The sequence below is a fragment of the Manacus candei genome, unplaced genomic scaffold, assembly GCF_025592945.1.
Source record: "Manacus candei isolate 608988 ecotype Guabito, Panama unplaced genomic scaffold, ASM2559294v1 h1tg000028l, whole genome shotgun sequence".
Lineage (NCBI taxonomy): Eukaryota > Metazoa > Chordata > Aves > Passeriformes > Pipridae > Manacus > Manacus candei.
The window spans coordinates 41,595,058-41,622,056 of record NW_026138076.1 but is presented as its reverse complement, the minus strand read 5'-3'; the positions used below and the strand labels follow the sequence as shown (position 1 = coordinate 41,622,056).

At 42.4% G+C, this 26,999-nt stretch overlaps 2 protein-coding genes across 4 annotated transcripts in view; one reads left to right on the top strand and one right to left on the bottom strand.

Moving 5' to 3' along the window:
• The window catches only part of LRBA (LPS responsive beige-like anchor protein), a 401,405-nt gene that overhangs the window by 163,543 nt on the left and 210,863 nt on the right, over positions 1 to 26,999 (bottom strand). For all 3 annotated transcript variants that reach the window (XM_051790889.1, XM_051790891.1, XM_051790890.1), the window contains exons 38-40: positions 26,086 to 26,210; positions 18,568 to 18,714; positions 15,791 to 15,927 (exon numbers count right to left, since the gene is read on the bottom strand). In XM_051790889.1, coding sequence (XP_051646849.1) covers positions 15,791 to 15,927; positions 18,568 to 18,714; positions 26,086 to 26,210 — 409 coding nt within the window. The remainder of the gene's footprint in view (positions 1 to 15,790; positions 15,928 to 18,567; positions 18,715 to 26,085; positions 26,211 to 26,999) is intronic.
• On the top strand, positions 9,846 to 14,563 carry MAB21L2 (mab-21 like 2). The gene has a single exon (XM_051790981.1). It carries the CDS (start codon positions 10,906 to 10,908, stop codon positions 11,983 to 11,985), a length of 1,080 nt encoding a protein of 359 aa, XP_051646941.1. The 5' UTR covers positions 9,846 to 10,905; the 3' UTR covers positions 11,986 to 14,563.

Genomic DNA, 26,999 nt, shown 5'->3' with positions numbered 1-26,999 from the left:
GTTTTCTCCAAGAAAGACATTAGTCATCATTAACAGAAGCCCTGACACCAAGTCTAAGTGCCTCTCCACAATGACCAAGTGGCAATCATCTTTCTCTTACCCTGTCACTGCTGATTAGGGGTTTCTTTCATGAAAATTTAATTTGTCGCCTTTCTACAGCTCCTTTTTACGTTCCTGCAATAACACAACATGCCAGCAACACTAAAAATACAGTAAAAGATGCTGTACCTGTTTACACGAAAAGATAAGATTCAGACGGCATGGCTGGACTTTTTACCTACTTTAACAAGAAAAAAAGGCCTTGCAAGATGAAGAAAACAACTGATAGGGGAAAAACTCCCATTAAATACCAAAGGGCTCAAACAACCTGGCACATTTTGATCCAATTAATGCAAAATTTTTTCCTCCGGAAGACAGCTAGACAGCCCCTTTTTTAAAGCATTGTTCAATAGGCAGATGTAACAACACCTAAACAGATTTTTTATAACCATTTAATTTCATAACTGCTCCAAATGTACAGGTACTCAGGTTTTTAGCTTATACAAATATTTCTTAAAGGATTTCATAATCCAGTGATAAATTTCAACCTCAATTCTTGAGCCTGTATCAACATTGCTCTTGCAGTTAAAAAGCCAGCCACAAAGAAAAGGGTTTTAGCTGATGCAGACAGATGAAAAAGTTTCAGTCACAGATGATACTTTGCAGCTATTCAATGTACAGGGTCTCAGATTCCTGCTCTGTGTAACATTACAAACATTGTTGAACAAGATACCATAGCAATGAGTTATTTTAAGGAAGTTTTTCAAAACATTTACTCTTCTGCTTTATTTCAATTTGTCTAAAGATTTTTTTTAATTACAAGCACATGCTATTTTGTTAACATCTGTGCACAGCATAAAACCTGACTGAATTCCAGCTTCTGAAAAAATGCAGATAACTTACATCCCTCAAATAAAGTAACAACATTAGAAAACTTCATGAGATTCAGATTAAGATACATAAGTTCATTTAACTTGATTTTCCATACAGGTATATTTAAAAAAAAAAAAACAAACCACCACTTATTACAATTTTTATGTTCTCTCAATATCTTTCAGAATTTAATTAAGTGTAAAGCTAAAATCTGGATCTACCTCTATTAAATTCAGAAATCACAGCTAGTAAAATCCAAGTAATAAAAACTTTATTCAGCTTCCTAAAGTATTTGGTACTCCACTATTGACCCAAAACAGCACTGGTAGTCAGAATAGAAACTGTATTGCTAACACTTTGGATTTATAAGAAACCTTCAATCTCTTTAGTCTCCATATATGAAATTTAAGAAGAGGAAACTAGGAATTAAAAGCGGATTTTGAATGGCAGACTGTGATTGTTGTACTGCTGTGGCAGCATAACCTTGATTAAATGCAGAGCAATACTAAAGTAAAAACAAAGCCCTGCCATGGTAACCTAAATTAACTACTGAACCAGACCCTGCTTACAGAAAGCTGGTGTTTGAAGCTATTTTACTTGACCTCGAGAAAATCTTTGACTTTCTAGAGGGCATAAGACAAAGTCAAGCTTCTTCGGCCGCACATCCACCATTGCTTTGTTCTCTGTGCTCTCCTCGGCTCTGTGCCTGACGAGCCAGGAACGCAGATGTCGAGATCCTTGCTCTGCATCCATGTCAAGTTCAAGTACGGAAGTTTAGCTCTTTGACTCCTACCCCCACCTTCAAGTCACTTGTCAGTAAAAGGTTGGGCGATTTATTGACCACTGCAGGACGCAGACTGTCAGTGCTGAAGGAAATATGAGAGGGGGCTGTCGCTACTGTTCTGGAGCTCATTGATAATGACATACCTGCCTCTGTCACCCATTACCCATACTACAAACTACTTAGACCTAACTGAAAAATCAATAGCCTACTTGCACCGGTTCCTGTGGCTGCCTCCTTTGATTGTCAGCTCCTGTCTAGGGTCAGCACTTACATGAAAGGGGCTGTGACTGCCTGATGCTTTCAGGACAACCTAACGATATGAAACTAGCCAACAGAACAGTAAATTCTGTCCCCCTGCCCTCCTCATCAATTAGGCTTTGACTAGGCTTGCCTGTAGAAACCTGACCTTTTAAGTTTAGGTGAATATGGAACTAGCTGAACACGCCATTGCCCTCAGCACTGAGCCAGGAAATCCACTGACAGGTTAAACAAAACAGAAGGTTGTAACTGTCATAATTTGCATTGCACTTTCACGCCAACAAGGGTGTTATCAGTGGGGGCAAGCCCTGGAACACACAACGCAAGCACCCTAAGTCACTCTCCTCATAAATTTTCAAGTGAAGGGAGATAAAACATAAATTCACAAATGACCACACATTTCAAGTCCCACTTTCTTTCAAGTTCTCACTCTGGAAAACCACAAAGTACATATAAACAATTCCCCTTCCTAGGCACTCTGGCACGCAGATGCCAGTTAGAATGAACTTCCAAGACAGATGATGAACGGGGAAAAGCCACCTGCCTATGCCTCTTAAGAACTCCTGTATTAGGTTTGTTCTCCGTTGAATATTTAGACACATCAATACGAATCATTAATGGCTTATACACACGCACACACCTGTACTTTGGAGCAGCAGGTAGCCATAAATAATTTAAAAATCCCTGGAGAGCCCTAACTAGCACTTCTGAGCAGCATTCACTTGTACATCCTGCATCTTGGAAGTCCATTAGCAACTCCTAAATATCCCTGTGACTACAACTAAATGATAAATGTTACATTTTAATGCATCTGGCCTCCTTCAAAGAATATTGACAACCATGAAGCAAAGAACTAAACCAAGAAATCTCAAATCTAAAGTGAAGGCTGAACTATAATCTGAAGTTGAATACAATAGCTTTAGTAACTATATATTGATTTTTTAAAAAATTTAATGGATGAATGCCCTGCTCCTCCTTTCTTCCAAAATAAATAAATAAACAAATATTAAACCCAAATGAAAATATTTTTAAAGTCTCTGATTAGCGCTCCTTTCTTATATATATCAATTTTCAAGCAAAACTGATTTTATGTCTTTTTATGCTCCTGCTTCCATAGGCCTACCATCCTCAATATCAGCATTACTGTAAAATGCAGACAGCATGAGTGAGCAAAACACTTTATACAATTTGAACACTTGAGCTTCTTCATACCATGAAAGGACTGGCCACATCTATGAACTACAATTAATATTACTTTTTTGAAACTCTGAGAAAGCTAGGAATTTCCAATGCACTTTATTCAGTGCATACAGTTAACAGCTGTTAATGTAAATACAACAAACTAGTCCTAGAAATCCCAGCTAAGATTCAGAGTAATAATTTAACTAATGTTTTTTACTCTACAGCTGAGCCTTTTCAACTCGTGGACCCTAAATATCCTTCTCACACAAAAGCACACGGTGCCAGACATAAGAATGAGCTCTTAGGTAAGTACGTGACAGGAAAAATGCTGCTGTTTGGTTTTCAAAGTTTAAGACTCAGTTCCAAAAATCCAGATATCCTTGTAAGCTTTACTTCCGAACACTGCCTCAATACATGCCAGCTGCTGCATTCAGCTTATTTCAAATATACTTTTAGATATCGGTATTGAGAAAGGAAAACTGCTGAATTACAGAAAGGCAAAACCTTTTTTCATTAAAACTTCAGATAATATGTTACACTGCAATAATATTTGTTACACTGTAACAGTCGTGTTCTAAATCTGCATCAAACAGCACAAATGCAGAGAAAACGCCTCAAAAATAAAAGCATAGAACTGCGTTAAAGCACTTTTAAATAAACAGAACAGCAGTTAGAATTAATATCGCACTCCAAACAAACTACAGAGCAAACACTAGTTAAAAATGGTAGACCTAATTGAGTCTGGATGGTCCCCTTTACAGACCTAATGCAATGATTAACTATGCATCTGGTAGCATGTCAAGTCCTTTTTGTGTGCCTATCTGATAGTGAAGTGAAAGGGCATGGACAGTGTCCAGTCCCAGCAAGCAAATCATTTGGAAGCAGTCATAGCCATAGATCAAAGATTTTTCACTCTATCCAGAGTCTATTTAAACACAGCAACCCAGCCCCTTGTTGCAGACAAAACCAGCTAGAAAATAAGAAAGACTCCTTGGGATACGAAGATAATAAAGGAAGATAGAAGTAGAAAATGAAGAAAAGAAACAGACTGGCAGAACCTTGATTTCCATAGGCCAAGACAGCTGGTTTACATCCTAGTTTTATTTCAGATGGTTAAAGAAAAGGAACAATTTCCATCTCTTAGATCACCAAATATTATTTCAATTAGGCTATGCAGATGGCTTCTATACATTATTTGAGCCAATACAGTTTCCCCTTTGCAGCACCAGGAGATGGTACCTTGAATTACTTTGCGTACGGGTTTTACCTAATTCATAAGAAAATTAAAAAGAAAGAAGCTTATTAACATGAAGAAGTTATTTTGAAATAAGATATGCACAGCAAGATATAAAATAGGAATAGCTATCATTTGATTCTCTCATTAGAAGTAGCAACATAACCCCTGTAATGATTTTATAACTAGTAATATACTACTTTTATGTCAACAGCATTTTCAAAGGATAAAATTTCAATGCTATGAAGTAAAATATACAGAAAAGTAGAGGGTTCTAACTGTGCTTTTAATTTGAGTGAGGGAACAGCTAGAAGGCTGTTCGACAGGAATTATTTTTTTTTAATTCTATAAAAATCGCATGCCTTTTCTGTCAGATCCAAAATTAAAACAAAGTAACCTTAAAATACAGGGAGGAGAGAGAGAGACTCAATATATTTCATGCCATTTTTCAGTGCTATTGAGAAGATTGAGCCCTCTCTGTTCCCTCCACCCACAACACCCTTTCCCTCGTAGAAACTCACTGAAAGGTTGTAACCTGTACAGTGGTTGGTGAGAATCAGAGGATTTCACATTGCTCTACGTGGTGTTTGAAAAAGCACTTTTAAAAACATAAGCTTATAAACAAGAAGCTTTCACTTCTGGAGCTAAAAATAGACATTTTAAAAGGGTATAGTTTAGGGAATTTTAGGTTAACTTACACACATGCTTCGTCTTGACTAGGCTGCATGAAGATTTTTATCTTCAAAATAGGTGCCTAACCGATAAAACCACACAGGCTATTCTTTGTTGGCATGATCAGGCATATGCTCAGAGATGTGAACATCTAAGGTACCAAACGTAGGAAAGCTACTGACAGAATATCTTTTTATTTTTCATACTTTTAAAGAAGTGCTGATTTAGCCTCATAGCGTTTTTAAGAACCAGACAAGACATTATCTCTCTAGTCCACCTTGTATTTTTCTCAAGCAAATAAGTGTTATTGCACTCAACTGGAGGTCAAGCATATGTCATATGCTCTCATACTTTTTAAAAGTTATGCTATTAATGTAATTAATCAATTATTATAAATAAAAACCAGTCAACATATATGAATTTGGTTATTTTTAATGGATGAAACAGCATGCACCCACCCCAACTGCATCCAAACAAAAGGCCCACATGATGTTTTAACAAGAATAAAAATTTACAAAAGCACTAAAATTGTTCTTACTTACTGCACGTCTCCCTTTCTCTGATTGCCAACTTATTAAAGGCAAATTTACAAAACAGCATTTGGTATTCAAAGCAGTCTACAGCTAAAAGAAGTCACCATCAGTCACTATGAGAAAAGATGCTACCTTTAATTCAAGGTTCAAGGCATTAGAGAAAGCCCTCATTGGCAGATTGCTTATGGTTAAACATCAGATTATGAATATGTTCACATTTTAGGACTGAACAGGAAAGTAAAGTAAGCTACTTAAAGGAGTAGTTGGAAGCTATCTCCTTCCCACTGAAGAAATGAAATTTAAGGGAGACTTAGAAACATATAAATTATTTAATTACAATACCATTCAATCTTTATGGGAAAAAAAGGTACAAGATTTATGCAACACTCTTAACTGACGAGATGCATTAATGACATGTGCAGAAATGAAATCATCTTTTCTCCTCAGTATGTGCCATCAACTAACTTCATACATACAGACCTCAGAACAGATCAGCAGACAGCAAAGCCAAGCCATGACTTTCAAGAAAAGGTATACACTGTATACCACTGAATGTAAAAGGAATTTTATCTGTCAAACCCACAGCAGCATTTGCTGTAACTATTAACCCGGTTTTGATGGGGAGAAACACAACGTGCATTACTGAATCATTTCTTTTCAAATCCATACATTCCCTGCAGCAGTTCAAGCTCCATCAGCAGTGCAGGAATGTATGAAAACGACAGGCAAAGGGCACTAGCTCTTTGCCCATACTGTTCTTCTATAAATGGAAGCAGAGTCCTACAAAGCACTTAAAGCTGAGAATGTTTGAAGACTGATCTCCAGGAAAAAAATAATACAATGCTAAGTTCCACGAGCAGATTAATTACTCCCTTTTCTGCAGAACTGTTTCCATTAAATGAAAGGACAGAGAGGAAACCAACTAGTAGAAAATAATGGAATGCTAGCTGGGTCTCATCTACAAAGCTGCCATGAACAAAGCATATGCATACACATTCATATTTCATATGCTATTCTTAAAAATACTTCTTACCCTTTTGGGACCACCTGTTCCTGAATTCACTTTTCCCCCTCACCTTCACCAAGGGAGAGAAAAAGGGCAGATTTGGCAGAAATCCTTTCATAGCCTCAAGTCAATTTGATTAAACTTTGATTTGCCTTAAAAATTACACCTTATATCAGCAGCATGTTATAGAAACCTTAAAATACAACATTCAGAATAAAAAGGCTGTGAAATATGTAACATATGCCATGTCGATAAGGCAATGAATAGATAGGCAATGAAATGCAAGTATGCTATATCATAACACAGCAAGAAACTTGTCTGCTTATTGCTAAAACTCTGAGCTATTTTCTTCTTCTGTTGTTTTAAGGGTTATTACAAACACATAGCATTCTTTTAGGGAAAAAAAAAAAGAAAGAAAGAAAGAAAGAAAAAGTCTTTGTAAATTTAATAGCAGCCCTTCGCTGCTACTTTGCCATCCTCAGCGTGAAGAAAATACCGTGGCACGTACCATGCCTGCACGCCTGGATTTACACGAGCTCGAGCTCCCCGCTGTACCGAGCGGGAGGGGGCAGGAGGAGCCAAGGCAAGAGCAAACACTGCACACCGAGTCCCCTTTCCAGTATCTTTTTACAGAAGCCCTCGTTAACAAAACACTATAGCTCCAGGCAGCGGCATGCTGATGTTGGCACTGCTTAAACCAAACAAACACGATGTTTAACAGTCAAATAAAATGTCCCGCAGCCTCCCTAATGAATTTGTCAAGGACCATCAGATCACCCCCGCCCCTGCCTCATTAACTCAAGTATGATGAGACGGATTATAACGAGGGAATACAGATCAATCGGTCTGAAGACTTCAAGTGGCTTTTAGCCCTGAGAGTTTCCCTCTCTGCGGCACACACACGCACACGGTCTTTTTAATGGAATACAGTATCTCCTGCTGCTGGAGGGGATGCCACTTCGTTTTATACACCATCAAGGAGCTGCTGATGGACTTCTACACTAACATACATAAAAGCAGAGGTGACAAGGGCTCTTCAATTATAGCCTCCTCGGATCCTGTTCCCCCTTCAATTATTCATCCCGGCGAGAGCAAATTCCGCCACAGATGAAGCTGGTCTTAATGCAGTGCGGCCACAAACGCCCAGACACGGGAGAGAAGGGTTTCACGTGCATTATTTGCTGGAAGTGTTTAAGTTTATTGCTCAAATGATGTTTCTAATTAGCGTCGGGGCAATAAATTAAAGTCAGCTTTTGTTTAGCTGATTTATTATTTACTAGAGCTTCAACCTCAGGCAGGAAAATTGGTAATGAATTGTTTTAAATCTGAACACCACTAACGCTACATCATTAGACACCTTATCGCGGACGGGGGCGGGGGGGGGAGTGTGGGAGGGGAATCGTTCCCTCCTTCTGCTTTTACCCTGAGAACAGGAACGCGCGTCCCCCCACCCTTGCCCGGGCCGCCTGACGGCTCCGGCATCTCCTCGGCGAACGCGGGAAACCCCAGGGCTGCAGGAAGCGAGACCCCGCGGAGCTTTCTTGCCCACCACTGATCGGAGGGTCGAGGTGCAGAGCACCTCGCCGGACCGGCGGCGACTGAGCCCCCATCCGCCCCGGGAGCTTCGACGGGGCGTGTGAAAAACAGTCGTAGCCCTAAATAACTCTACAATTGCCGGAGGGCGTCCGGAGCCGAGGCGTAGGACCCTCGCTGCTCCGCCCGGCCGGCTGAGCCGCCAAGAGAAGCTCCGCGCAGGCGATGCCCGCCCGGTGCTGCGGCCCGCGCCCCGGGGCCTCTGAGCACCCTGAGCGGCCTCGGGGAGGCGGCAGATCCGCCGGCACTTACCCGCGCCCCGGGGCGGACAGCCCCGCTCCGGCCCGCGCATCCCCGGGACACCGAGAGACCGTGCGAGCAGCGGCGCCAGCGACTCTGCCCCCGTGGTAGCCTGGCCCTTCTCCCCCATCCCTTTGAAAGTTGCTCTCCTTGGAGCCTTCCCTGGGCTCGTCTCCCTCCCGACGGGGCCGGGCCCGGCGGGGACACCTGACACCGCCGCCCGCCCGGGCCCCGCCAGCACCGGGCACAGAGCCCCGTCTCCGGGCGCAGACTGCCCCGGCGGCACGGATGGAAATCAGGGAGCCGATCCTCTCCTCGCGGAGTGCGGAGCCGCACCGGCGCCGGGCAAGTCCGTACTTCTTCTAGCGGTACGGTCGGCAACAAGACATGTTTCTAATTTAAACGCACACAGAAAACAGACGGCGATATTTTCTTTATTAAAATCAGCCAGCTGCGGCGAAAGGAGGGAAGAACAAGAAAAGCGAGCCCCATCGCTGCGAGCGGGTTTACGGGAGGCTCCGCAGGGAGCGGCGCATCGCGTCCCGCACGGTCACGGCCCCGGTCCCGCTCCTGGCAGGGCTGCGAGAGTCCAAGGGAGGGCACAGCCTCCAAGGACACACGCACCCGTGGCCCGAGCACAGAAGATGTGGAAAGTGCCCTCCCGTTAGCCTGAGTTCCCGCAGGAGAAACAGTTCTGGCTGCTCTGCAGCAGGTACTGCCCGGGGGCTCCCTCCGAACTGACGTAACGGAGCTACGGCTTTATGTCCGAATCATTCAATATTCTTATTAATACAAACTTGCATAAAATATCGTTTCCTTTCGAATAACTCAATCCTGCGCTTTAAGAGAATGAACAGAACTTTACGGCAAGAGATTTATCTGAATTAAGGTGACTGGGGGCAGTAAAACAAGGTGCGTGCCACGCCGCCCCGGCGACGGTCTCACTGTCACTGCTGCAAACCCAGCATTAAGCGGATTAAGATTTATGCCTGCGGTGAAGCACCGTCCCGCCTCTCTCCCGCTTTCCCCGCACACACCGGCGCTGCCGCCGGGTCCCCTCGCAGCGGGCGGAGGGAGCAGCGCGCTCACCTCACCCACCCTTCACCTGCCTCCACGGCGAAGTTGCAGAGGGAGCTTTTTTCCCAACCCGCTCAGACCCTCCCCCTGTCTACCCCATCCCATCGCATCCCGACTCCAAGGCCGGCTGATCCCGGGAGCGCGGAGCGGACGGGGCGCGCCCCTTTCCCTTTTCCCCTTTCCCCGGGGCCGCGGCGGGGGCGAGCGCGCGGGCGTGCGGTGTGCGCGCCCCCGCGGTGCCGTGCCCGCCGCCCGCCGCGATTGGCCGCGCCGCTGACAGCTCGGCGGCGATTGGCGGCGCGGCCCCGCCCCGCGCCCGCGCCGCGGCCCCATTCATAAACTACAGCGCCCGGCGGCACCGCCGCCGACACGGAGAGCGAAGGACGCGGGCACACGGCGCTGCAGCAGGAGAGGCGCGGAGAGTGGGAGCCTCGGCGCGCACCTCCAGGGGTGGGGAGGGGGAGGAGAAGCCATCCCAGGCACGGCAGCTACGCCCTCCTCCCGCTCAGGATAAAACACAGTCTTGTGCAAAGAAAACAAAACAAAACAAAAAAACCAACCAACAACGTCAACAACTCTCTCTAATACATCTCTCTCACAACAATCCATATAGAGCTGCAGGACAGGAATGAGAGATCACAGACCAAGTGCACACGTCTGCGCGTAAAGATAGAGACAGCCACAGAGCCGGGTTCAGCCAACGCCTCCAGCAGGAAAAGGGAAATCAACAACACCCCCTGACAGTCTGAGCGAGCGGCAGCCAAACTCATGCACATCTCTGGCGGTGCCACGGACTGAAAGAGAGAGAGAGAGAGAGAGGCAGACAGACTAACAGACAGAGAGTTCACTCTTCCGCTGTGGGCATTGCTCGCATTCTTCTCCTCCTCCCGTTTCGTGTGCGGTTTTAAACTTCGCCGCCGACCGGCATTTCAGCGGGGACCTTCTGCGAGTCCTGGGGAAGTTTGTTTGCTGTTTTGTTGGGTTTTTTTCATGAACTATTGAAACAGCATTTTCGTCGCTGCGCGGGGGGGTGGGCGCCTGAGCGCAGAGGCAGCGCGGACTTCCCTGCCCCCATCGCCATCCAAAACTTTGCGCTCCGGGATCCCGCGGGGGCTGCCCGCAGCTCCGGCACCGGCTCCGGCACCGGCACCGCCGCCGCCCAGCCCGCACCGTCCCGCTGCTCCTGCTCCTCCTCCTCGCCGGGGCAGCGCTGGGCTTCGCTCCTTTGTGCTTCGCCGCTCTCCCCGATTTCTTTAATTGCTCTCCCTGGCGCGCCGCTGCCGCCTTCTTCCCGGAGGCGGTGGGGGTCTGCGACTTGGCTGGTGCCCTCCGCAAAGCTGCAGCCACCGCTAAAGCATTGGATCCCTCAACGTACTGCGAGAGCCCGGTGTACAGCCCGGACCTGTGCCCCAACATGATCGCCGCGCAGGCCAAGCTGGTCTACCAGCTCAACAAATACTACACGGAGCGCTGCCAGGCGCGCAAGGCGGCCATCGCCAAGACCATCCGGGAGGTGTGCAAGGTCGTGTCGGACGTGCTGAAGGAGGTGGAGGTGCAGGAACCCCGCTTCATCAGCTCCCTGAGCGAGATCGACGCCCGCTACGAGGGGCTGGAGGTGATCTCGCCCACCGAGTTCGAAGTGGTGCTCTACCTCAACCAGATGGGCGTCTTCAACTTCGTGGACGACGGCTCCCTGCCGGGCTGCGCCGTGCTCAAGCTGAGCGACGGCCGCAAGCGCAGCATGTCCCTCTGGGTGGAGTTCATCACCGCCTCGGGCTACCTGTCCGCCCGCAAGATCCGCTCCCGCTTCCAGACGCTGGTGGCCCAGGCCGTGGACAAGTGCAGCTACCGGGACGTGGTGAAGATGATCGCGGACACCAGCGAGGTGAAGCTCCGCATCCGGGAACGGTACGTGGTGCAGATCACGCCCGCCTTCAAGTGCACGGGGATCTGGCCGCGCAGCGCGGCGCAGTGGCCCATGCCCCACATCCCCTGGCCCGGCCCCAACCGGGTGGCGGAGGTGAAGGCGGAGGGCTTCAACCTGCTCTCCAAGGAGTGCTACTCGCTGACGGGCAAGCAGAGCTCGGCCGAGAGCGACGCCTGGGTGCTGCAGTTCGGCGAGGCCGAGAACCGGCTGCTGATGGGCGGCTGTCGGAACAAGTGCCTCTCGGTGCTGAAGACGCTGCGCGACCGGCACCTGGAGCTGCCCGGGCAGCCCCTCAACAACTACCACATGAAGACGCTGCTGCTGTACGAGTGCGAGAAGCACCCGCGGGAGACCGACTGGGACGAGGCGTGCCTGGGGGACCGGCTGAACGGCATCCTCCTGCAGCTCATCTCCTGCCTGCAGTGCCGGCGCTGCCCCCACTACTTCCTGCCCAACCTAGACCTCTTTCAGGGCAAACCCCACTCGGCCCTGGAAAGCGCTGCCAAACAGACCTGGAGGCTAGCCAGAGAAATCCTCACCAATCCCAAAAGCCTCGACAAGCTATAGGGTTAACACCCCCGCGCACAAAAACTCGCCCTCCGTAAACAACAACAGCGCCTAAAAAACTTTTTATTTAACGCGAACGACGACGGAAAGAGGCGGCGAAAGACAGGCGCCCCCCGCCACCCCCCCCACCCACCTGCAGCTCGGCCTTTAAAAACTTGCCGACGGTTTTCCCGGCATAAACTCTCACCGCCTTGCACGGAAGAAAGGAAGAGCCTCTCCTCCCGTCCTCCAATGTGAATTTTTAAAATGTCACAAAAAGAAGCGATCGGACTTTTGCAACTTCAAAACGAAACCCGAAAGGTACATTTTCCAATCCATGTATAGTCCTTTTCTTATGCTCTCTTGTTTGCCTGAATGTTGTCACCAAGTGAAAATTATTTAACTATATGTACAAATCTCCCTTTAAAAAAGTTTTACTGATGTTAAATGTATTTCGGTGCCAAGGTCAGATTATGTGCCCCACAACTGACTTGTTGCAAATAGTAATAAAAATATTACTTTAACTTTAAGCTGACTTTTCGTGAATGGTTCTTAAATTCAGGAAAGTAGATTCTTTCTGAACCTCAAAAGTAAATTTTTTAGTAGAAACGAAAACATGAGATGTAAAGATAGTCTAAACGCGACACCTAGCCCAAGCCTTAGCCTGGCATATTGACTGACGTTTTCTAAACTTCCCTTTAAGTTTCCATCTACCGAAAAAAAAAAAAAGAGGGCATCTAAGATAAAAAAAATCTTATATATTCTGTAGTTCAGAATGTGACAACATCTGCTATATTTCTAGTACCTTAAACTTCCATTCTAAATTTTCTGAATATATGGAGCATCGCACAGAAGCTCGCCACAATTTAGTCAGAATTGGAGCATGCCGTTTCCCACCCTACAGCCGTCACCTTTAATTTTTTTCCTTAAAATTTTTTTCCTTTAAATTCCCCCAGTAAATCTCAAGCGCTGCATTTTGTTTTAAAAATTCATTGCTGTTCACTTTCGCTTTCCAGAGCAAACGCGGTACCCCCATTTGACTTAGACACGAGGGAAGTATAGATCTACCCTGAATAATTAATGCGATTTAGAGTAACCGGTCGATATTTTTTTTAAACAAACATTTGTTTCCCCCAGATTTTTAAGTACAGCATAAAATCGCACCTCAGCATAGTCAGACGGGGAGATAAGCAGGAACCCGTCAGGATACCAGCCGATCCTACACCGGTGCCCGGGTGCTCTCTGCCGATCTCCTTCCCCGCCCGAGCCCCCTCTGCCAAAGCCAAAGAAAATCTGCTTGATTTCCCGTAGCGATTTCGCTTTAAGATTGCTAAGGACGACTTGGAAATACTGGCAGGATTTTTATCGGGAACGCACTGCTAAGCTTTAAAAACGTTAGGATTACCCGCTCGAGCCGCCCGAAAAATTGCCGGCTCGGAGCATTTCGAGCAAGTTTTCATGTCCTTTCGGGAGCAAGGGGGAAGTAAAAATATGTAAATTCTCGCCCCAAAGGACTACTTTCGTTTCTTTTTGGACGGATCTGGAAAGAAAAACCCATTCAAACATTAGCTGCTTTTGCCTTTAAGTTAAAAACGAAATTATCCCTTGCGGGAGGAGCCCGGGAGATGGAGCGGGGTGCGCGGAGGCGACCCCGCCGCCGCATTCCCGGCCTCTCCAGCCCCGGCTGAGCTCCGCAAGCCTCCTGTGGAGTCACCAGAGCGCTTTCCCCCAGCGCTGATCCTGGATCGCCCGGCAAAACGGGCTTAGCCCACGGGGCTACCCTTTCCTTCCCATAACAGCCCGGAGCTCGCGTGTAAACTGTGATCGTATCGCTGCCGATGCTATCGCTACGTGAGGCAGGTTTTCCTTCAGGAACTTGTCACAATGTTTTCTTTTCAGTAGTTTAGACAAATATACAGGGAACTTAAATTTATCAAACAAATGAAGCCTCATTAATTAAGCAGGCTTGCTGAGCTACAGCGGATTAGTTGTTTGGGTTTTGGTTTTTTGTTTTGGGGTTTTTTTTTTCCAAGGGGCACTTTCTATAGCAGCTCCAGTCACCGCTATCAAGGTACATTGACTTCAGCAGAGGGTGGGGCAGGGAGGTGTTAATGCTTGAAAACAAGCTGCTTTGTAACCTTACTTGGTTTTTAAGATAAAATTATGCAGATTTTATTTTTAGCCCGCCCCCCTGACATTACAAAAGGTCTTTTTTAAGACCTCCAGCTAAAGTAACAATCGCAAGCAGAATGTAAGAGTTGTAGCCAGTATTTCATATAACCAACTCCTCCTGTTATAAGAACCCAAATAAAATCTCTCAGATGCAGAATGAAAGATACAGTCAAGCCAAAACAGAATGCCTGCTCATAGTTAAGAAAAAAAAAAACAAACTAGCAAATACTCAAAAACAGGAGAAAAGAAAGGAGGATGAATATATATATGTTGTATGTCAATGCTCCCATAAAACATGTAACAGGAATAGTAAGAATTAGTAACTGTACTCAAACACTCTATGTGCTAAACATGGTAAAAAATGTAGAATAATTCAGATCTGTAAGACTTTTCTCATGCTAATGCATTACAAAGCAGAAGATTTTAGATGGAAAACGCAATACAGTAACATATCAAACTGACTTTACAGTTTATATTTATATTCTTTTCACCACTGAGTGTTTTTCAGTTTTGGTGGTTTTCTTTTAGTTAAACATAATGAAAAGAGGAAGTATTGCAAAATTTTAAGAACTATCTCATACTTGAAATAATTTCCAATATATTTCAAAAATACTTCAGGACCAAAAGAAAAGTTAAATCTCATTTATGATATCACATAAAAATCACAATTCTAGTTAATTAATTATATTAAAATCTAGCTCTAACAATTTGAGAGCATTGCTTTTCAAAATAAATTTATTCCTTGATAGGATTTGATAATCCCAGCTTTCCAACCTAATGTCATTTTTAATACAGATACAAGCAATTTACTCAGTAGGAACAAAGAACTGAACTGATGCTTAACACACAAGCTATTCTCTACAGACAAGCAGAAAACCACTACTTCTTCCAATAGTAGCCTTCACAAAGAAATTATTACCTTGTTTAATATTAAGTAGATATTTAAAAAAACAAGAGCCACAACTGTGCTTAAGTTGGGATGCGAGAATATTTACCATTTGCCTCATACTTTTGAAATGCTGCTGTGACACTGCAGAAAACATTCAAGTGCACCCTTATTAAGCTAATCGCAAAATATATTCCCTTTGAAATTGGAATTCTACCGAAGGTTACTAATTTTAAACAAAAGCAAATTGGAGCAAGTAAAGTTTGTGGAAATTAGCAAGTCAGTTCAGAAACGTATTTCAGGAGGGCAATTATGTTTTCTACCTAGGCACAATAAATAATAACAGGCCCCGTAAAATCTTCTATAGAATAATACCACAACTTAGGAGAGTAGGAAGTTTAGCACTACCTTACATTGCACAAAATCAGGAAAGTAAAACAAAGCATTTGGGCTAAAATGCCTCCTTGAACTTTCCAGTATTCACACAGGCCTGTGATTCAAGATGTCTTTATTTAAGACATCTCCCTGGAGCTTTATTCACAGCAAGCTAATTAACATTCAAGTAGGGGCGAATCGTGGGAGGGGGAGAAAAAGGAGAAGGAAAGGAGGTGTCACCTATGTGAAGTTCAGTAACATATATGGTCAGTCACAAAGTTATTAAAGCAGCAACACTGCAGACCAATAGAGGTAAAGGAAGTCGAGTGAAGAATTAAAGGTCTTGGGTAATTTGTCATCATCTCTCAGAGCTCAGGGTCAATGATCTCTTACCTTTGGGTCGATTTTCTTAAAACTAGGATCTTCTTCATCCACCTCAAAGTAGAGCTCAGAAAGAGTGATGGAAAGAGTGCCTTTCACTACTACTGAGGGTGCCACAAGCTGAGCTGGTGTGCTGAGGGCAACTGGACCTGCCAAAGCCGGAAAACACCAACAATGTTCAAACTGAAAAGAACGCGAGTGCAAATTATTTGCTTTTCAAGCCAAGAACATTAAAATAAAGCAAAGAGTATAGCTCTTCCTTCAAGAGCAAAACTCTTTTTATCCTGGAAAAGAACATATGTAATAGATTTGCAGTGTCTCTGTGCTGCTGAACACTGAAGCAGCTACAATTGCAAACTGCTGCATACATTATACAGAGCTGGCTTTAGCATGGCAGTATTTAGCTTTTACTCAGACATGTTTTTCCTTCTGAGAAACTTATAGACTTGCATACCTTCTGTTATATGCAATACAGAGAGTGCACACACAAACACTTGAAATCTTACTGTCTGATGTGTTCTTTAGTCACCGGAAAGTTTCCATAGCTTTTCACCAAGATGAACGTAGCAGTCAAGGCTCAAAGTTGTCTAACTGTAAAGTGTTCCCTCATGGATGCTAGAAATCTATTGTTAAGGTTACACAATGTTATAGAGCCTAAAGTAAAATGTTTTAAAGATGCTTTTGATTCCACTTTAAATATTGTTCAAGGAATCCATACAGTGTTAGTGTAGCTCAGGGACTGTGGGAGTAAACAGCTGGAGGGTTGGTTTCCAATTGAATGAATTTTTATTGGAATAATCACATCTCCACAGGGCTTATCACAGGGACAAATCAGACTACTACTGAAAACAATAGGTTCAGCATAGATCTGACAATGCAGAACCTATTATATAAACTAACACATACAGAAAGAAAACAGGTTAGGTTTGTCATCCAGCTGATTAAGAGGTAAGGAAATGAAGTTATTCGGCTGCAGTATTATCTGACTTTTGCAAAGCAGTGGAAGAAATTAAATTGACACAGATAATTTTGTTTTAATAAAGCATCTATAAAGGAGGTACACACGTTCAGGTAATCAACGTGAGAATAACTGACAAAAAATTCAGATGAATTGTCATTTCCATCGATTGTTAGGAGGGTGATGGTCCTTAATCTCGCATCAATCTCAATGTGTGCCACTAGGACAAAAGAAGAGATGCTCTGCTGAGATCAGAGCAGCTTTGCCCTCTATTCCCAATGTACAAATACATTGTGTTTGCAGATGGGCATGAGATAGCTGTGGAACTGCCATGATTTCCCAAAGCTCACCCCCACAAATGGATGAAATAAGCAGCTATGTGTTCTTTTGCTGTCTCCCTTTGCCCCCTGTACATTAGCATGTAATCCAGAGGAGAAATAACATTTTTTCAATCACTCGCAGACATTCAATTACAGGGCAAGCAGACAGCTGCAGAAGCTGGGGCAGTCCAGGTCCTGTAGAAGACCCCTGACAATTTCCACTTCATTTCTAACCCACACCACTTTATTAGTGAGGATTACTTCTTAATCCTATTGCCATTGTCAAGATTATATAATTAAACTCCCCTTTCACCTCTATTACAGTATGAATGTATTACTCGAACCAATGAATGAATAATAGAAGGAAACATGGAGAAGGCTGTTGAGAAGGAAGCTCATTGTAGGGAGTGAAAAATAAAAGATTTCTATACAGAAAATGCCATTGCATCATTCTCCTGTTAATTTATTTTACTTTACTCTTCCTACGCAGGTTTTCTTTATTCATTATGCTGCATTTTTAACTTTGCTTTTTTTTTTTTTGTTAATTAAATGGAATGGAATGCAGTCCATGGATAAGCAAAATGCCAATAAATAATCATTTTTAGCATTTTCAGTGAATTATATGTACAATACGTATCAATGTAAGATTATACTACTAGCTTCTACGGGAACCAGAATTATCCAATAACTGACAATTCTCTCCAAAGTAAATGTACATAAGATACCAGAGGAGAAGCAAATGAACACAGAGAAGTTTGCGTTTTCCTTGTAAAAAACTCACATTCCTCAAATAACAACGGAGAAGCTTTATAACTCCCAGTCCCTGAACCACTGCTTACTCCAGTTTTCCATTTTGAAATGCACAGAAATGGATCCACTGCACTCAGGATTGCAACATCAGCAAAGGCTGCATGTGACTGTGTAAAATTAATTAAGTTCAATGACCTGAAGTATTATTTCTCCTTCTTCAGAAAAAAAAAAAGTGAAGTCTAATAAGACTACGGTCTGTGGAGAAAGAAGAACTTCAATGGGGGAACGTCTAGGGATTTAATGGAGTTAAATCCAGTGAGTGTAAAAATCCTTCACACTCAAGTAAATAACAAATATGTACAATTTTACAGACTCGGGAAAAATATTAGAGGTCTCAAAACCCTTTAATTACAGACGACTTGCCTAATTGTCCACTAGGTCTAACGATTTGAGTGGAATGAGATCAAAAAACAAAGAAAGCCTGTTTCAAGGTAGAGTTACTTTCTTTAAGGGGGGTTTCCTAGAATATGGACATCTACTGCAGAAGCAAGGAGGTTATATAAGTCAGAAAGACTTATATAACAGAGAGTGCACAAACACTCCTCAAATGCACAACTCTCCTCAAATAAACCTTAACGGCCCAATCATGGGAAGCAACAATTTATCAATGTGTATCCCAAACCATGACTCACTGCAGAGACTGGGAGATCAGAACTTAAACAGAAAACAAGCTGAGGAGAAAATCAGATAGGTGAAATTACCTGTTAAGTTCTCCACTTCTCTTTCCTCCATGAATGACATGATATCATCATCGCCTTCCAAGAGAATCTCACTTTCTGAGTTCTGGTTTCCTAAAACTTGACTCTTGATGGACTGCTTTCCTTTAACAAGTATATCCTCATTGGGACCTGAAATGAAAGAGAGACACATTGCTGTCAGTCAGGTCTCAGAGGCAGCACTGACAAAGGAGTGTAATTTTTTTTTTTTTTATGAAAGTTCAGGAAGAAAACTGTTTAAGACTAGTTGTGGAAGTACCTGTCTTAATCCTCTAATGTTAGGACACATCTAGTTTTAATCCTATTAAGCCTGCTCAAAATTATCCAGTGCTCTCTGTAGCGTTTAACTCTATTTCAAGTGTTTATGACAGAGGGGAAAAGGACACAGCGGATTCCCTTCCCCTGCAGCCTTCCCAGGGAAGTGGAGATGGAAGCAGGTCCCGACTGCCCGGTGTGTTAAGCTGACTCCCAAATCCATGGTTCAAGCACACCGGACCACCACTGGGATGGAACTGAGCACAGCCCAGGGGGCACAAGGTGAAGGACCGTGCCCTGCGGGCCGGGAGCGGCGAGACCCTCCCGAGGGCAGCGCAACAGGCGGCCCCTCGGCGGGAGGGAAAGGGAGCCGGGGAGGGGGCGGCCCGGGGGCTCCCCCACAGGGCGCCACAAGTCGCCCGGCCCCACTCCAGGCAGGGGCTCCTCCCGCGGCATCCCGGCGGGAAACCCCCCGGGAACGGGGAAGGTGAAGGGGTGCGGGCTCGGGCCCCGCCGGAGCTGCAGCCCTCGGATTCCTCCCGCTCCCATTCGCGGCGCGGTCCGCCGGGAGCGGCATGTGGATTCTGAGGGGAGGTGGCGTGTGGGGAGACGAATCTGCCCCAGGATCGTGGCTGGAGGCGCAGAAGAGCGTGCACCTGCTTCCAAGGGGCACAGCGCTCCAGCATCACGGGGGCATTCCTGGGCTCACGTCGGGATTTTCGGAATGGAAGAGAAGTGAACGAGCAGCTCTGGATGGACTCGGAGCGCCTGTTTCGCCCCGTACACCGTCACAGGGCAGGGAAATGTGTCACCGCCGTGCCCGGGCAGCGACACCCCCGCCCCGCACGGCCCCGGGAGCGCTGCTGCGTCCAAACCGGGTCTATTTAAACTACAAGCTCCAAGCAGCAGCAGAAAGAAAAAAAAAAGAAAGAAAAGAAAAAAAAAAAAAGGAAAAGAAAATAGGGAAAAGAGAAAAAAGAAAAAAGAGGAAAAAGAAAAAAAAGGCAATAAAAAAAGGCAATTACTTGCTCTACATGTAAATTATCTCTTGCTGAGGTAAATGCCAAAATACAGCAGTCTATGTGTTGGGTTTTTTTTTTCTTTTTTTTTTAAGGTGAAAATAAAAATACTGTGTCTTAAAAGATACATTGAGAATACCCATGGCACAGCCGTGTTTGAAAAACATTCACCAAACAAATCAGGACCAACTAACTTCAACACACTGGTTGCTGCTCGCTCTGATTGCTGCCACACTTGATTTGAAGCTCTACGGGCTTACTCTAAAAATATGTTAATCTGCAAACATTTACAGAAGGCAGCAATTCCCCGGTGGCAATACAAAAAGTTTAAACTGTTTAAACAAATATATGCATATAAATTGCAAATAATAACACTTTTCAATTACAGAAAAGTAAAAAAATCCAATCACCACAAAAAAAACCCCCAAAAAAACCAACCAACAAAAAAATAAACCCTAACAATAAAAAACCAACCACAACAACACAAAAAACTAAATGACCAAATACCCTGGTTTTGGTTTAGGCCTTAATCTTACAAAAAACAAAAACAAAATCAAAACAAATCCCCAAAACAACAACAAAACCCAAACAAAAAAACCCACCCCAAACCAACCACACAAAAACACAAATCTAACTTGCCATACAACATAAAATGCAATGTATGTATGATCCTTTCTGCCTAACTGCCATTTGTAAACAAGCCTTAAAAAAAATTACTGTAAAGCTTTAATTGCATTGTACGAACACAAATTTTACTTTCTTGCAAAATGTGCTCATGTAAATAATGATAACTTGGATTCTGGAGTTGTTCAATGTGAGTCGAAAACCTTCTTGTCATGGAAAATATGCGGCTGATATTTAGGAAGGTTTTCCTGTAATTAACTCCCCCTTGAGGATTTTCAGTTAGCAGCAGTAAAATTACCATCAGTGTACTAACACACACCACATGCACTCTTACTCACTGCCCTACCAGCACTGTTAAAGATCAAAAAAAGTAAAACAGAACAAAACCACCTCAGGATGAAGTCCAAGATAATAAATTCTTTTCTTTTCCTTTTTTTGGGGAGTCCTTTTTCTTTTAATGAAGGCAAACTATACTTGTTGTTTCAAAAACCCCATCTGCACTGTACAGACCTGCCATTTTTTGCTTCCTCTACTAGAGTCTGTGTTATACTGAACATGCTATTTCAAACTTGCCCTCGACCTAGTCTCATTTAAGACTGAATTTAGAACCAAAATCAAAACTCAATACTTTTATAGTTAGCACAACTTGTCCATAATGCTACTATGTCCTTCAGTCTTTAAGAAAAAATAAAATCAGTACAGCAACTTTCAAACCAAAGATGACTGGATAACAGAAGTACACACCTCTTACCTTGTCTTTTTCACTTACTCAGATTTTATTTCTTTCCCGAATTAATGATATTATACTGATTAAAAAACATACATCTTACGTAACTGCCTTTTTAAAAAGAGATTTTAGAGCATAAATTCTTTTAGTCTGCTTTTGTAAGTTTTTGTCATCTCTCTGTACACGATGTTAGCTACCCACATTTCCTGACATGCACGGAACGTGTGTACACACAGGCACAGGAAGATGTAGGGCCTGTCTACCCGCCTGCAGACTAGCTACTGGAAGGCAATGAGACATCACACTCTGAACTAGAATCTGCTTTTTCTGTACTGACTTGAATAAAGCACTACATCTGCAACCAACACACACAGGCTCATGTGAGTATCTGCACAGAACACAATACATTCCACATGGATTCACCTATTCTTCTGTAGATAAATGCACTTACGTAGGTAGGCCACAGTCCAGTTCTCTCCATGTATTTACTGATCAGAGTCACATATGACAAAGCACTACATCACGTGACATACTCAGTTCCCACACATACACATAGGGATATCACACTGGATTTCATATTTCAGGTCCCAAACCCTGCTCTGCCTTTTCCAACCTAAATCACTCTCTGCCAGGCCTGCCTATTGTTGGGGAGACTGGAGCTTCTGGCTCCAGCCCTGCAGATCTAAGCACACACACACACACACCTTTTCAGGATCAAGACCTCAAGGCATGGCCTGTGTATCACACTGACCATAACAGCCTGCTGGCACAGTATTAATCTAGCACAGCAATTTCATTATTATAATTCATTAGTGTAATTCCATGCAATCCTTCCCAAACCTCTCTGTAAGACTCAGCTTCTTCAAGCAGCTTTTTGCAAACAGATCTCGGCATCTGCAGTGGGTTGTATTTATTCCAGCTAAATCTCTGAACGTTTGGGCGTAAAAATAACAGTTTGGCTTACACTGCTGACAAGCTTAAGACATTGCTAGAATGACACATTGTTTTGAATTGTCTGCCTACATGCAAACTACAGTTTTTAAAAGCAATTTGAGAAATAAAGTATCCAAAAACATGATACAGAAGTTACTGCATTTTTTTAAAGACTGGTAAATATACTAGGAAAAGCAATTCAAGGAAAAGGTACATTAAAAACCCCCTACTATATATATTTTTTTTAACAAAGGGTTCCCTCTAGTCTTCGCATTTATTTAAAAAGATAACAATGGAAAAAACAGATTTCTAAAATATTATTTTTAGGACTTCTTTTTCATCCCTTGAGTTGAGGCAAATAAAACTAACCAGTCGACTGCAATACTTGAGGTGACCAGCTGCCAGTCCTTTGCAGTCACAAAGCCCTGAACTCCACCTATTGCCTTGATGGAAATGCTACAGGCTGTCAGACTGTTTTAATCCCCCTCTCCTCAAATTTTTTAACAAATGTCAATTAAAAAACACAATAAATCACTGGTTTAAAAATCTCGATAAGGTATTTTCTATCAGCTAAAGATTCTCTCATAAAGTCTTGCATTTGGGGGTCAATTTAAAAATACCAACAGGTTTAAAGTACTCATTTTTTTCACATTTATATAAGTATTTTGGTTCTATTTCTGAACAGTAGGTGAAAGGGAGAATAGAAAAGAGTTAACTCTTTCCATCCCAAACTTTCTACCGAACCACCTTCACCTCTCTTTCCTCTCCTCACAATACACTATTAGACTGACTTTTACAAATAGCCAGTTCGGAAGGATCTTTTTTTTTTTTCCTCCTCCTTTGAAAAATTACCTAAAGCCTTTTTTTCCCAAGCAAGTTAATGTGAACTTGGGAATGGCAATTAAATTGTCAGAATTAAAAAATTTGTTTTTAACTAGAAGGTAGCCAGAAGTATAGTCATGGGGCTGGTATTGATTGTCTGAACAGAGAACATTAGTCTTCAGGTATTTATTCTGCCACCTCTGCACCAGAGGTTCTCCTTCAAATCAAATCAATCCCTGGAAAAGATTGGTTCTTGCTACTAAGACACATAACTAGGCTGCAACAGAGCTGATTGTTGTTGTTCTCCTCAGGTTTTACTGAACAATATTTACTGGGCTTCTGATTGTTTCTGAATAATTTTCACAGTTGCAAATTGGGATGACTCCTACACTGTGAGCTCTCTGGGGTGGAGAATACAGCTGGCTGTATTTGAAAAATACCAAGCAGTTGATAATGTTTACTTTCTAATGAAAACTGTGCTAAAATCCATGTTTTCTAGTATGGTCATTGCAATAGCACTTTTTCAATATTTATGCATTATTTTCCCACCTTCCCTTCTGGTAAAATCCCTTAAGTCTAATTTTAGGCTTTGGTCTGTTATGTTTTGAGAAAACCTCAAATAGGCAGTAGGGAACCTTTTACACATTATCTAAAAATGCTTTTGCTTCAGAGACATGTAAAATTAATTGAAATGGAATAATTAATGATAAATTATTGATATGAAATCATAACATACTGGAGAAAATATTCTGCGAATCCTAGGGATATCTACATCATGAAAACAGGGCCCAAAAGTCTGACTGCAAAAGATCTGAAAATAATCAGATTTTCTGACATGAAACTGGTTAATATTAAAAGTTTATAAACACTGTTCGGAAAGAAATAGACCAAGTGACCACTCCAGTCGACCTTTCTGACAACTATACCTTCTGAGACTCAGCTCCCCCCTCCAAGCCAAAACAAAAACACCACACCAAAAAAAACAAATCCAAAATGAAACATTAAAAACCCCAACTACCTATGCATTCCTATACATTATCTGTAGTTTCCAGTTGAACTTGAGCTTGTGTTTTGGTCATCTATTTACACCTTGCCAGTGGAAGGGCTTGGAACAAGACAGTTGCATTTAAACACACACCCAGGCAGATAGCAACTATCTATATTTTCAGAAGTCACATTAAATAATACTTAAGGTAAACTAGAATATTCACTGGATAGTTGAAGAAACAGAATGACAACAGATAACAAATGCAGTATGCATTTAAATTTTGGATAAAGGAAACTAAACATAATAGAAGACTGCTAAGGATGTCAAAATCTGAACAGAAAGGCAGATAGAAAATTACTGCTTAAATTACCAGGGTTAGCTACCAGCCATGCCTATGAAATAGGGCTACTTTTATTCAGTCTTTCTTTGTATTGACAAAAACAGTAGTCCTGTCAATTACAAACTGAGTATGAGCCATAACCCTTGAAATATAGAATGGATTAGTGAAAATATCACAGTAGTATGAAACAAAAAAAAATTGCATTATCGTGTGTTTACTTATGGAAGAATTAGTTATGCAAATATAAATATTTTTCAGTAAAAGTAAAGATACTTTTAAAATTTTGATAAACAGTTTAAAGACCAAATATGAAAATATAAGTAGAATACATAAAACTGCAACAAGATCTATTGACTTTAAAGGACCCACAATATTAAAGGGGGGGCAGTTGTTGTTTGTCCGCCGAGTATTAAACAGAAAAAAATCGAGTGCCCTTAAAGTCCATGGCTTAGAAACAACACCCACTATTAAGAACAACACGCCCCAAAGCAAAAAATGGGTTAATTAATTCTACATCTTGTTCCTCTTTCTATAGTCAAAGATGTAGGGCTCTACAAACATTGTTTTCAGATCACTTTATTGACTATTCTCTGTACGGTCATTTATTTTAGAGGACTGATGTCACATTTGGCATTATATCAGCTGACATATTGTAGACATTTTCTTCCAGAAATGGCTCTTTAAGGCTGAGTGCAAGAGGTTAAGATGCCTGACAGAAACTAACTTTACAACAGTGATGTTCTTCTATATTCACACAACAGTCTTTATAATTTTAAATTAGCATAAAGTTTATGCCTCCACATATAATTTGTGTGTACGTATGCAGTAATTCACAATCTAAAAAAGAAAAAAAAAAAAAAACTAAATTTAAATTATTCTGTTCCATGACATATATCTTCAAGGTGAAGGGTACTCAGCTTTAAATATAAGCAAATTATTTTTAAATACAAGAAAGATTTTTCCATCTTATTAATGTCTTCATTAGACTGCAAAATCATAAAATTCTATATTAAAACTCAAAGTTCATTAGCTTTGGGTGTGTTTTTGTTTGATTGTTTATATTTTTATTTACTATAGAATTCTCAAACTGAGAGTATTTACAAAACTCAGTTTTGTAAACTCATTCTCTTCTAGAACAGACATAGCAGACGTAACTGAGAGATCCCTGATTAGAAGATGGGAAAAAATCCTGGAAAAAAAAAAATCTCCTATTTTAAATCACTAAGTAGAAATCATCATTACTGTTTTGCTTCTTGAGCAGTAACTCTACATCTCAGCGTTTGCTACTATTTATTCCATATCAAATTCTTGTAGAAAAACTAGAGGACTTACACATAATCAAATATCTGTGCAGTTTAACTTCTAATATACCCGTAATGATAGGTAGATAAGAGCCAAGGCTCACTGAAATAATTGCTGTGGATTTCTGACCAGGAAAGTCCTTCTTCTGAAGTTACTAAAGTATAAGTAGGTAATTTACAAGGAAGTGTGTCCACGGATTAATGGCAAAATTGCATCCACTTTTCTTCTGCTTAGCAAAAACTGTATTTGCAAACCTGGCATGCAAAGCATGCACAAGGTGCCAGCCCTGCTAAGACGTAACGAGGGGGCTTAGCAAACACCAACAGTGCTTATATGAAGTAATCAGTTTAGCCTCGTATCGAACACGAAATGCAATGACAGAAGCCTTGGATTTGGGACCATTTTCATGCCTTCTCACGGGAGGGAAGGTCTAGTCTTTGCCACCACGTACTGTAACCTGCCGCTGGTGGCAAGCGGCAGATTTTACACTGACCATGCTCTCCGGCTGCTTTGAGCGTCGCTTCAGGATGTGTCGATCCGAGGGGGTTACGCACAAATCGTCGCCGGCGCCGCAAGTCATCTTCCCAGTAGTCAAGGCGCCAGAACTCACGAGGACGACTACAATGAAACAGAGGAGCCACATATGTTAGCAATTATCAAACAGCATGGTAGCGCTGAATTTCTGCATAAAGCTCTCCTTGTTTGCGCTGCTTTCGCCTTTTTTTTTTTTAACCTCCCCCCTTTCTGCAATCTTTTACTTAGGTATGTCCTTGAAAATAACAATATCACCTTCCAGTCTAAGGAACTCCTTTCCCTTTTTTCTTGGAAGGTGAAATGAGCACTAAATACATCATTTTGAAATGAATTGCTGACAGTGTGATCAGTTTCCCCACACTCTAGTGGCATGTGCTCCGATTTCAGCCTCATTTCAGCCTCAGCAGGGCACCTTTCTCACTGACTGCATTTATAAACCAGAATAGGGAAAAGGCTATTATAAATATGGTATAGCATTACCTATATTAATCAAAGTCTGTCCCCCTTCATTTTTCTTCCTAATTTGTGCCTTTTTGCACAAGGTCAGTAAATCATGCCATGAATTCTTGGTCCAGAAAGTGTTAACTTTAATGAATACCTCAGTTACATGGTTATGTATGTGATAATAAAATATTACTCTGTTTAGATGTGCAGGAATTTAATTAAAATAATCTCTTAAAATATTCATTACATTTAGCCCCTGAGGCTTAGAACAACACGAGAAAATGCATTTCTTTTCCATTTACTGTTTTTAAATAAACCATTCCAGGAGAGTGAAACAGCAATCTATTTTCAAGCAAATCAGATTGCATTTCTGGTTTATGTAGTTGTGTTTTTACATTTAATTAAAAACTACATGTTATGATGTGCAAT

Coding starts and splice junctions, on each gene's coding strand:
- MAB21L2 (XM_051790981.1), top strand. CDS start 10,906: ATGATCGCCGCGCAGGCCAAGCTGGTCTACCAGCTCAACAAATACTAC.